Below are 12817 nucleotides of genomic sequence, written 5' to 3'. Positions count from 1 at the left end.
CTTGGCCTCTGCTGTGCCTAGTACAGTACCTGGCATACAGTGCACAATCAGGAAATACTAGTGCTCTATTTTGGAGAAAATGTGGTTTTTTAAAAGTTGTTTTGTTACTTCTGTGAATTATTTGACCTTTAAAACTGTCTTTTCTTTTTTTTTTCTTAATCAGGTTTTACCAAAGAGGTGAACTGTTCTACTTCTAGATTTTTCCCAGATTTTTTCTATAAATCAAAACAGCTCAGAATGGAGGCCTAAAACCTTTAAAGGGACTTAGTCTAATCTATGGGAGGTAGTTTTGTGCATGAATCAACAAATTAAGTAGTTAACTAGAGTTTGTGGCAACCAAAGAATGTTTTAATTTTAAAAATATGATCTAATTCTATGAGGTATAACCATAAAGCAATATTGAGTTTGATTTTGAATTTGACTGTGGAGAAGTAATTGCCCTTGGGACACATTGTTGAAGCGCTCTTGAAAACTGGCTGGGCAGTCTCCCACTGGCTGCTGTGTAGAGTAAAAAGAAGTGCTTGTGTTTGTTAAGGATTAAAAATGAATGACAGTTATCTGACACAAAGAGCTTATATTCAGCCTTCTGCTAGATTAGAGAATGCAAATGAGAACTTTGACTTCTACAATGACAAAGAAATGTCCAAAACAAAACTTTTTAATAGGTACAACAGATTTAGAGAAAGTAGGAAAGATGAATTTGATGATTGGTGAAGAAATCTAACCATTATGAGACCATTAGTATTTGAAAAGTCTAAAATTTAGTTTGTTCAAATGGGTTATTATCTCTGAGAATGGTAAGAATAAGAATGATGGCTTGACAGTTACATTTTAATAAAGGAACAAACTTATTCAGAAAGAAAATTTACGGAGATAATAAACACCAAGAAGTTTTTTATAACAATGTATAAAATTTGACCAGTGAAAGGAAAGATGAAATTAGACATAATAACTCACCTTTGAGATATGTTTCTTTTGCCACCTGGAAACAAAGCTTTAACGTCTGCAGTAGAAAATCCTAGCGTTAAAAAAAAACAAAAAAACAGATTGGGGGTCCCCTTCAAAATTAATTAATTAAAAAAATAAAGTTAACAAAAAAGGAAGGAAGAAAAATCCCAACATTTGTAGGGCCAGGAAATCATGCTTGCAAATCACTGCTAGAAAGACCGTAATGACTTGTTTATTGGTCATTGCTGATACTATTGATTCAGAACCTATTCACTAAAAGCTATTCATAATGAGATATTCTAATTTTTTAGAAGATCTTTGTTGTTCAAAAGGAGTAGATTGTGACAAAATAAATTTATTTATTTTTCTTGATAAATCCCAGTTCAAGGTATGCTATCTGTGAAATAATTTTTGACCAAAGCCATATTTGTACCATTTGCTTATCCCACTTAGCCTATAGACTCAGCACTCTTGATTTTTGACTGTTTTAAAAATAAATCCACTATCTGAGTAGAAGATTTGATACTGGCTCTCAATGGCATGAAGCTGAGTTTAAAAGACCTGTTGAGCAAATACATTCATCTCTGATAATTCATTTAAGATAGAATGTCTAACTTGCTAAGATTTAATGATATCACTATTATGAAGCAACCAGGTTCCTTACTGTCTATGGGAAATAATTATTATTTAATAAATCTTAAACCAGGACTTTGGATGTATCAGTCAGTTCTGTTACTACTTAAGCTCTATCTGGAAGAAAATTTTAGATTGATTTGTTCTCCCTGTTAAAGTGATTGTAGGAAGAAAAATTACTTAATTTGAGCAAGATTTGGGATGTATCATATTTCACTGAATCGAAGATGTCACCAATTATAAGGTATATCATTATTTTATATACCTCTAGAAATAAAAATTCTGTTAATTAAATGTGATATGGCATTAATTGCAAGATACCCCTTGATACCAGATATATTAAAACATACATCTTATAATCAGTGAAATATGGTAATGCATTATTTTCCTCTTAATGTTTTTCCTGGCTACCAAGTTTCACAATTTAAATAAAGCAAAATAAACATAGTTTGAATACTTTTTTCTGTAGAGTACTTATAGAGCATAACTTTCCCCCATGAAAGCAAGCTAGCTGTGTTAGTTAACATTTTATCTTTAGGATGGCTGAATGTCACTGAAGCATTCTAGTGGAGAAGTTGACCTACCTGAGGAATTCCTGACACTAAATGGCATCTTGATGACCTAAAGCACTCTACACTTTTAAGAAGGGTTTTAATTTTCATCACAAGGTACTGTGTAGCATCATGTTTACATTGTGTCATGTTATAAAGGTGCTCTTATGCACAATTGTCCCCTGAGATGTATCAGTATAGGATTTTAATCTCACTGTGCTGAAACCCTGAAGACAGGAGAAAAGGGAACAGAAGATTTCCCATTCTAGGTGTTCGACCTAGTGCTAAAACTAACAAAAATTAAGTCATGCACAAAACTACCTCCCTAGAGAAAGGCTAGTCCCTTTTCCTCCCCATCCATTTTTTCATGAACATAGTAGAAGATAGTGAATTCTTGTCAAATTTGATGAAAAACGCCAACATGTTTGAATTGAAATACGACTTTTCATGTGAACTATTCCGAATGTCTACATATTCGACTTTCCCCACTGGTGTTCCTGTGTCCGAAAGGAGTCTTGCTCGTGCTGGTTTTTATTACACTGGTGTGAATGACAAGGTCAAGTGCTTCTGTTGTGGCCTGATGCTGGATAACTGGAAACAAGGAGACAACCCTATTGAAAAGCATAAAAAGTTGTATCCAAGCTGTAGCTTTGTTCAGAAACTAAATTCAGGTACCATTTTGGGAGCCACCTCTCAGCTTAATTTGCCTTCTTCAGTAACAAATTCCACACATTTATTACTTCCAAGTTCAGAAAACGTTGGTTATTTCAGTGGTTCTTATTCAAGCTTTCCCTCAAGTCCTGTAAATTCTGAAGCAAATCAAGATATTTCTGCCTTGAGAAGTCCCAACCATTGCCTAATGAATACTGAAAACGCCAGATTACTTACTTTCCAGATGTGGCCATTGACCTTTCTGTCACCAACAGATCTGGCAAAAGCAGGTTTTTACTACATAGGACCTGGAGACAGAGTTGCTTGTTTTGCCTGTGGTGGAAAATTGAGCAATTGGGAACCAAATGATGATGCTATGTCAGAACACCTGAGACATTTCCCCAAATGCCCATTTTTAGAAAGTCAGCCTCAAGACACTTCAAGATACAGTGTTTCTAATCTGAGCATGCAGACGCAGGCAGCCCGTTTTAGAACATTCTGTAACTGGCCCATGAGTGTTCCAGTTCATCCTAAGCAGCTTGCAAGTGCCGGTTTTTATTATATGGGTAAGAAACATAATCTAATAATACTAATTCAAAAATCCAACCTGTTTTATACATTTTAGTAGGCAAATTATATGTATTTATAAGTTGTGGTCCAAAATTAATTTTAGGTTATAATGATGATGTCAAATGCTTTTGCTGTGATGGCGGACTGAGGTGTTGGGAACCTGGAGATGACCCATGGGTGGAACATGCCAAATGGTTTCCAAGGTAATTGTTTTGAAATTCTCTTTGCAAATGGGTTGATTATCACGAGATGGGTTATATATGTGTACCTTATAATCAGCTGTTACTTTCTTCTTTGTTTCACAAATACATAATTACTTAAAAGATTTTGATGAAAATTTAAGACAAGGAAGAAATAGGTTTAGGAATTTTTGTGTAATTAATATTTATTTTAAAATAATATATGCTCATTATAAAACCAGAATCACATGTTGTAGACAAGTACAGAAACAAAAAATAAAAATGTCCAGAACTCACAACCTAAAGAGGACTAGTTAACATTTAGTGAACATCCCTCCAGAATCTCTTTATGCATATGTGTATATATAGATAAATGTATATAATTTTACTACATGAATTAGATATTGTATATACTGTTTTGAAGCTTTTTTTCAGTTAACATTATGTTTGCATATATTTCTGTTTGTTCAACATTCAATAATATTAATTGGTCATCTATTGCCAGGCATTGTTCCAGGTGCTTAAAATACTCAGTGGGACAAAACCAAGACTTCTGGTATCATAAGCTGATTTTTACAGCAGGAGAGGGCAGACACTATAAACTTAATAAGTAAGTTATGTAGCATGTTGAAAATAATAAGTACTATGGATAAAAAGAAAAAAAGAGAGCAGGGTAGGGAGATGAGGAGCACCAGGCAGATTGCAATATTAAATAGGGTGATCAGGGTAAATATAGACCCATCTCTTCTGTTTTGATCATTACATAGCATTTTAATGTCACATCTTAACACTTTTGGTTATTCCATACTTGTTTAATGAGTTTCCTTTTCTTTTAAATCAAAATCATGTGGCCTATAATTATATTTTTCATGGTCAAAAGTTTTAGTATTTTTAATGTTGATTACTAACCTTGGTATCCTAACTTCTTTTCCTTACATATGTTATTTAAAATTATAATACTGCATCTTCATTTACAGAAACTTTGTACTCCCCAGATGTTTCAGATTTCAAAAATTATGAAGATTATAAAAAACACTTTACATAGGTCTTTTAAGAAAAGCGTTGCTAACTTTCCATTCTGGTAATTTTGTGAATAGATAAAAGGAATGGTAAATTTGCTTTGCTATTATCATGAATTCATTTTGCACTTAAATTTGACAATGGATATGTACTCTCTAGGAAATGTTAAACCTGTGAATACCTGACATATTAGAAAATTTGTTCACCTTCCTCATTCTTTCTCTCTTGTCCTTCTTTGTATATTTTCATTTTTTAAACATATGAAGCTTATTTATCAACAATATAAATTATGAGAGAACTTCTCACCTGTCTTTTTGGCTCTGCTCTTAATGTTCAGAGTGATTTTAGGAACCCTAGAATAGTTGAAGAGAGCAGCTAGGAGCTCTGAGTGGAGACCGCCTAACTCATTGACCGTAGACTGAGAGTTCTGTGGCTCATATCCTCATCAGCCTTGGGAAATTACCATTATAGCCTTTCTCTTGTTTACATCATGTTGCCTTTGATTTCAGTATCTCTTACCACTTCCCATATGCTGAATGAATAATCAAGCAGTTATATGTATATTTATGTCATTTAAAAATATTACCAGTCTACAAAAGGTCAGATTAAAATAACTCCCCAAACTTAATTTTGTTTACATTTTAGGTGTGAGTACTTGATACGAGTTAAAGGACAAGAGTTCATCAGTCGAATTCAAGCCAGTTACCCTTATCTACTTGAACAGGTAGGAACTTAATTTTTTTAAAATAATTGGTTAACAACAGATAACTTATTTTCTAATAATTACAGAATAGTACTTGACTGCTCTAAAAATACATTTTCTTTTTTATAATACCCAGTGTGATTTAGAGATACTATTCTTAAGATACAAACAGATCCAGAATTTAAAATCTCCTGAAAAATAATATTTAAATTATGTTTCTCTTTAAGTATTTTTCTAATAAAGTTGCAAGAAAATTATTTGAGGAAAAAATTGGATGGGATAATAGAATTATAATGGTTTACTCTATTAATTTTTCTTAAAAAAGATTTGAGAAAGAGATTAGAGATTAGAGATTGCTCTTTCTAATCTTCCTGGAAAAGCAAATAAGAATTTATTTAGCAGTTTGAGGATCAAACACTTTCTAGCCATAGTAAATGGAACTTTAAAGGTCCAACTTATTCCAAAGGATGACCCAGGAAATGTAAGATCTTTGGGATGAAAGGCAAATAAATGAAAATGGAATTTACTTGTTAATATACACACACACATACACAAAGAAATTTTATTAGTTTATGTCTTAGGAAATTACTGCTACATGTAAATGAAATAGTGCTTTTGACATGAACAATTATATTGTCAATAAGCAAGTCAGTGTGCAATAAGTTGAATAAAATAGGTCTCTTGATTCTTTTTTTTTTTTTGCAATGGACAGGGTAAGATTTATATTTTAATTTTTATACTTTTTTTCCCCTGTAGCTCTTATCTACTTCAGACAACTCAGAAGGTGAAAATGCAGAGTCACCAAGTATGTATAATGATAATAATTGCCGCTTTTAAATATAACCACTTGGTACTATTAAGATTGAAATTTGATAATAGTTATAATGTACATTTTTGTTTGATTTATAAATTAAAGTGCTTTTTAAATAAGTTGGTATTTCTCAAACTTTAGGGCATATCATAATTGCCTAAGGAACTTTAAAAAATATTACCAATTTCTAGCCTCCATTTCAAACTTACTGAACTGAATCATAGTATCTAAGGGTGGGGCTTGAGGAGCTGTTATTTTGAAAACTACATACATCCAGTCTAACTCTTGTTCTCAGACCATTTAGAAACAGATGCACTATGACTTTCAATTGCTCACTTATCCTTTTTATGAAATGGAAGAGGGTGGCTCTATTTTTCAATAGTGACCCGGAGGCTCAGAGATGTTAAGCGATCTGCCCATCACCTTAAACCTAAAAAGGTGATGGAGCCAATATTTGAACAAACTCTTCTACTCTATTATCTAGTATTTAATTCAATTCGATAAATATTTATTGTATATTTGCTATTCTGAGGATAGAATAGAGAACATGATCAACATAATTCCTGTTCTCATGACCTAATTGGTGAAGGGATAGAGATAAATACACAGATTAGAGAGAGGGATGTGGTGGGAAAGTTAAGTACTATGAAAATGAATGAGGGACAATTAACCCAGAATTTGGAAGATCAGAAAAGTCTTCAGATTAGAAGAGGTATTTGTCTTATCACAGAATTAAAGGGAAGAGTAGGAGTTAACCAAGTGACAAATCGGGGGAAAGGATATTCCAGGCAGACAGAATAGCACGTGAAAGACTTAAGTGACAAAAGATAACAGGCACATTTGAAGGAATGAACCAAATTCTGTATGGCCAGATGTAGGATTTGCAGACAGGTAAATGAATGAATCAGGCCAGCATAAGAGTATTAGAACTGCAGGCGCAATTTGTGACTTCTGGGCTAGAGTGTTGAGTGCGAATGAACAAGAGGCGAGAGAAGAGGGTGAAGATGTAAACCGGGTCCAGATAAGGTGTGAGATCTTACAATCCACAATCAAATGTTATCCTAAGAACAATGAAATTGTTGATGGAACTAAAGGAGTGTGACACAAGCAGGTTTGGGATTTTAAAAAGTCGCTCTAATTGCAATGTTGAGAATGAACTAAATGGGAGCAGTACTGAAAGAGGCCATTGCAGTAATGAAGGTGAGTGAGGACAATGGTCTCTTTTGAAAATATGTGAAATCTATTTGATTTAGAAAGCTCATTTTTTCATTCAACATGGGAAAAAAGAACCTCTATTCTGCTGTGGGTGATCCCTGACATTCCATTTCTTTCTCCCATTCATAGTTATGCTAGATCATGCATATTTTGTATCCGAATACAATATTCCATATTCTTATTCTGGTGATTCAAATGTATATCATTATTTTAAGTAAATTTTATTTTTTATTTTAGCGAGAGGGGGCGGGGGGTTAAGAGAGGGAGAGAAACATCGATGTGAAAGAGCACCAACTGGGCACCAAGCCTGCAACCCAGGCATGCGCCCCGACTGGGAATTACACTGGTGACCTTTTGGTTTGTGGGACGATGCCCAGCCGGCTAAGCCACACTGGCCAGGCTCATTATTTTAAATTTAACAAAGCTAGTAATACAAAATAGTGCCTACAGCCCTGGCTGGTGTGGCTGAGTGGACTGAGCGCCGGCCTGCGAACTGAAAGGTCACTGGTTCGATTCCCAGTCAGGGCACATGCCTGGGTTACAGGCCAGATCCCCAGTTGGGGGTGTGCGAAAGACAACCACACATTGACGTTTCTCTCCCTCTCTTTCCCCCTCCCTTCGCCTCTCTCTAAAATAAATAAAATATTTTTTTAAAAAATAGTGCCTACATATTTTGGGGGCATTATGCTTTTGATAATTGTAATAACTTTCAATTTTGAAAATATTCAGATTATCCCAATATATGTTAAATTCTTTATTCCATATAGTTATTCATTATGGACCTGGAGAAAACCATTCAGAAGATGCAGTCATGATGAATACACCCGTGGTTAAAGCTGCCTTGGAAATGGGCTTCAGTAGAAGGCTGATAAAACAGACAGTTCAGAGTAAAATCCTAACAACTGGAGAGAATTATAAAGTCGTCAGTGATCTTGTATTAGATTTACTTAATGCTGAAGATGAAATAAGGGAAGAGGAGAAAGAAAGAGCAGCTGAGGAAGAAGAATCAGGTATACATATTAATTAGTACAGTCTCTATAAGAATTTGATGCCACTGTATATGTTACTGAAAATATTTTCATAGCCAATCAATCAGATTTTTCTTATGCTCAGTATTCTGAAAAATGTCTTCACATTAAAACATATTTGAATTGCTTAGTAAATTGAAAATGAATATATTGAAAAGCAAGCATTTTTCCTGCTTTTCCTTAATTTATATTTTTACTCTGGGTAATTGACTGTGTATATAATTAGTCAAGGCATATTTTTAACCCTAGGCTAGTTGCTCACTCCCATTTGGGGTGGGATCAGGGACAATTATTAATTTTAATATTAGCATAACACTATGTCTTAGTGTGTAGGTATAAATTAGTTTACAAATTATGGTTAAGTCTCTCACCTGCCTACCCAAGAGCTAAGTTTCCCTTCCTAGTGTCCCTGTAGTATTTAGGGGAGCCCTAGGATACTGTTTCACATTCTCTCAAGACAACTACCCATGTCCTTCCATAGTAGCTTTGTCTGCTACTCTGTTGCCTTTACTATATTGCCTTTCACAAAAACTCTCTCCCTGGGAGCATGTCCAGTCTCATCTGGTTGCTCTGACTGTTCTCATTACTGTGGCCTAGACAAAGAGAAATGATCTCCCCTTTTCCAGTCTTTCCCCAACATGAACCAGATCTGAGGGTCCTATCAACACAGCTAAAAACAGACTGCAACCTTTAACAAGCTCTTCCTGGAGATTTAGGGATAACAGAAAGACACTATAGCACAAATAGCAATTAACAACTGTAACTATATGTAACCTCTCTTGGTGCCTCTAAGCCCATCCTCATGAATCTTTCTTCCTAACTTCTGGTTCATCTCTGCATAGCTCTGGCCAGTTTATACAAATGACTAGGAAGTCCCAAGCATGTTTTCCCTTATCAAAGCTCAGGTCCCCAATTATCCACTAAGCTCAGAAGGAGAAAAGAAGTTACCCCTTATCCTTGTCCAAGACCTGTGGAATCTATTTCTTCCTAGGTTGAGTGACAGTAAGATAGATTGTCCACTTGATTCATGAATAAACCTACTCCTGCCCACAAAGGTGGCTTTGTCTTCTGGCCAACCCAGGCAAACTTATCAGACTATTGTAATACAGTATTATATACTTACCTAAGTGTGAATTATTCAGTCCTATATACCACCAATTCAGCAGAAAAATCATCCAAATTCATCTTTGTCAACCCTACTCAAGTTCTCTTTTTCACTGAGAAGTGAAGATCAGGCTGCAAGTCCTTCCTGTAGTTTTCTCAGTCTTGGCCATCGGTCAACAGTGAACGATTGCTCAAAGAAAAGAATACCTATCTCCACAATTGTTTATAGATCCCATGAAGTCTAAAGCCATCCAGCTATAAAATATTTATATTTCCTCCAAATAAAATCAACAAAGTCTTCAGATATAACCCCAAGTCAACAATATACAATAATTTACATTGTCAAAAGATCCCTTAGCTTCTCAGCTCAGCATTATATCAATACTACCCAGCACAGTGTCTGCACTCAAGAAATCTTTTTTGAATGAGTGAATGAAAATACTTCCATTTAGGTTACTGATTGTTTTATAGTTTCCCAAGAATAGCGGGTAATTTCTTGACAGGTGTGTCAATAAAGAGGCAGTTAGGGTATTTTTCCAGAATAATATCTTTCAAAGGCATTTTCACCTCTTATAAGCCAGAATACAGTCTATGAGTTTGAAATGAGTCTTTCTTTTCTTAGCTACTAGCAATCCAATTTTAGAAATCTCAAAAATTTCAGAGAATTTATTCCACTAGGTTAATTAAAATATAATTATAAAAATTAATTTTAGATTGAAAAACTAATATAATTAAACATCGACTGTAAATTATATTTTAACTTTTTTATATATCACTCTTTCTCTAACATAGATAATTTAACAGAATAAACTAAGTTCTATTTATTCTCCCACTCTGGTTATTACTTCTTTGTTCCCATTGCTCTTTAAATTACCAAGGCTTGGTTGTTCGTTTGTTCAACATATATTTATGGAGCATTGACCTTGTGCTAGACACTGTTCTAGGTTCTGGTCCTTTCTCATTTATTCTCAGAGTTTCAATTATCTTCAAAATGTGTGTTGCTAACCTTGACTTTTTGACTAAGCCCTACATTTTATTCTTTATTAAATGTTCTATTTTTGTGTCCTATTACTTGCCAAAGTCAGTGTTTCTGAAAATCTATCATCCTTCCCAAATAATTTTTCACTAGACAACCCAACTTCTATTATTAGTTATTTGATAGAAATAGCTCTATGGATCATGGTAAAACTATATAACTAATTAATTATTAGAGTCATAAGTCATTTTCCAAACAGATAATAAAGTTTCAGAGTTTCAAAATAGGAAACATTTACCAATAGATACAAAATCTGATCTTGAAGGAGAATACAGTGCTCCTAAAGGACAAGGATGTGTCATTACAAGTAGGATTTAGTTTTCAAAATGCTATGTCTTTCCCCTTTTACTACAAAATATTTAGGTGATGGTAATATCATATCTAATTTGGGGAAATAGTAATAATTAAAATTTCATCTTAAAATGGAATTTTAAAGGTAAATGATAATTTAAGAAAAAAATGTTTTATCATTTTAATTTTCTTGATTTTATTTTTTTCCCAGTTTAACTAGATTAAATTAGAATTTTAATTTTATTGGGTTTTTAATTTTATTTGGTTAAAGGCTTAGCAGTATTGCCAAATGGTTAAGAGCACAGATTATGATGTCAAACTGCCTTTGTTTGACTTTTGCTAGTTGTGTGTCCTCTAGTAACTTACTTGCCACATTGTGCCTCTCTGTTTTCTCATCTGTTAAATTAAGATACTAGTATCTACCTTAAAGAGCTGTTGTGAAGATGAAATGAGTAAATACACATATAGTGCTTACCACAATGCTCAGTGTTAGGCCTTATAATAAGTAGCATTATTATTAGGCACAGGCGATCAGGTATACCCAAACCTAGCAATCGACTTCAGTCCGTTATTATGAATTATAGTTGTTTTTCATTCAGTTATATGTGTAGATATGGAAGTTTGTGAAGAGAGATTGAACATGTTTGTGTTTGCTTTCTTTTTTACAAAGATGATCTATCATGTATCCGGAAAAATAGAATGGCACTTTTTCAACATTTGACTTGTGTGCTTCCAATCCTGGATAGTCTACTAAGTGCCAAAGTTATTAATGAACAAGAACATGATGTTATTAAACAGAAAACACAGACGTATTTGCAAGCAAGAGAACTGATTGACACTATTATAGTAAAAGGAAATTTTGCAGCCACCATACTCAGAAACTCTCTACAAGAAATTGACCCCATATTATACAAGCGTTTATTTGGTGAGTGCTGGAAAATTGGTTTTGAGAATCTTCTAGGTCAATTAAAAATATGGTGTTATTAATAATTTGTGATTATTGAAAAAATCCAATCTAATTTATAAACTATTAATTGCACAAAAGACTTGTTGCCTTAACATTAAAACAATTATTTATTGTATTTGTCCATTTAAATTGTTAGTTTAAACATATACTCTGCAGGAGTGCGCTGGGCAGAGGAGGGCAAAGGGGAAAAATTGGGACAACTGTAATAAAATGACAATAAAAATTTTAAAAATATATATACTCTTTGGCTAAATAACCTTACTTACCATAGTAATGCTTTTTCCTTTTCTCCCTTAGTGCAACAGGACATAAAGTATATTCCCACAGAAAATGTTTCAGGTAAAATAGTATTAATGATTTAAACTAGTAGAAAACATTATTTTTATTTTCTTGGTTTTTATTGAGGGAGATGCAGCAAATTTCCTTTTATTAAAAATGTTTCTCTTTTTAGATTTACCAATGGAAGAACAATTGAGGAGACTGCAAGAAGAAAGAACATGTAAAGTGTGCATGGACAAAGAAGTGTCTATAGTTTTTATTCCTTGTGGTCATCTAGCAGTATGTAAAGATTGTGCCCCTTCTCTAAGAAAATGTCCTATTTGTAGAGGTACAATCAAGGGTACAGTGCGTACATTTCTTTCATGAAGATGGTCCAAAACTTTGGAATTAATGGAGTAAATGTCTTATAATTTTAACCTTTATTTTGATTTGGTTTCCATAATTTAAAAAATTTATTTACAACTCAGAAACTTTTGTTTTTACACATATATTTATATTAATATAGCTAAAACATAGATATATTTCAGATAGCAAAACAATGATAAGCTTTTGTTCTTGCAAACAAAGAAATAGGGACAGCACTACAAGTACAATACTAAATCAAAATTTCAGCACTACTGAAATTGTAAGTGAAGTAAAATATAAGATTTTTAAATTAAACTTCAGGATTTTAAATATTTGGGAGTTGTATTATGAACCAAGAACATGGATCATCTGCCTTTTTCAATCAGTGTCCTATATAGAAGGTCTTGGTATTTGTTCAATGACTATGAAAATGGTGTTTTTGTAAAGAATCCTGTGAGGAATATTTTAATAAAGCAATCAGAGTTA

The 12817-nt window shown here is 33.5% G+C and overlaps 1 protein-coding gene across 2 annotated transcripts in view; it reads left to right on the top strand.

Moving 5' to 3' along the window:
- BIRC3 (baculoviral IAP repeat containing 3) overlaps positions 1-12817 on the top strand; it is a 16657-nt gene extending 3840 nt beyond the window's left edge. The window contains exons 2-9 of one of the 2 annotated variants that reach the window (XM_090265817.1): positions 2120-3349; positions 3457-3556; positions 5198-5276; positions 6012-6060; positions 8049-8291; positions 11411-11665; positions 12005-12046; positions 12159-12817. In XM_090265817.1, the coding sequence (XP_090121943.1) occupies positions 2500-3349; positions 3457-3556; positions 5198-5276; positions 6012-6060; positions 8049-8291; positions 11411-11665; positions 12005-12046; positions 12159-12352 (1812 nt within the window). In that variant the 5' untranslated portion in view covers positions 2120-2499 and the 3' untranslated portion in view covers positions 12353-12817. Of the gene's footprint in view, positions 1-163; positions 3350-3456; positions 3557-5197; positions 5277-6011; positions 6061-8048; positions 8292-11410; positions 11666-12004; positions 12047-12158 lie in introns of both variants that reach the window. The other variant, XM_090265816.1, reaches the window with a different exon arrangement.

The sequence above is a fragment of the Furipterus horrens genome, unplaced genomic scaffold, assembly GCF_987537825.1.
Source record: "Furipterus horrens unplaced genomic scaffold, mFurHor1.1.pri manual_scaffold_2, whole genome shotgun sequence".
In the NCBI taxonomy this organism is placed as follows: Eukaryota; Metazoa; Chordata; class Mammalia; order Chiroptera; family Furipteridae; genus Furipterus; species Furipterus horrens.
Note: the sequence above shows the minus strand (reverse complement) of the source record. Positions and strands in the feature narration are given on the sequence as shown.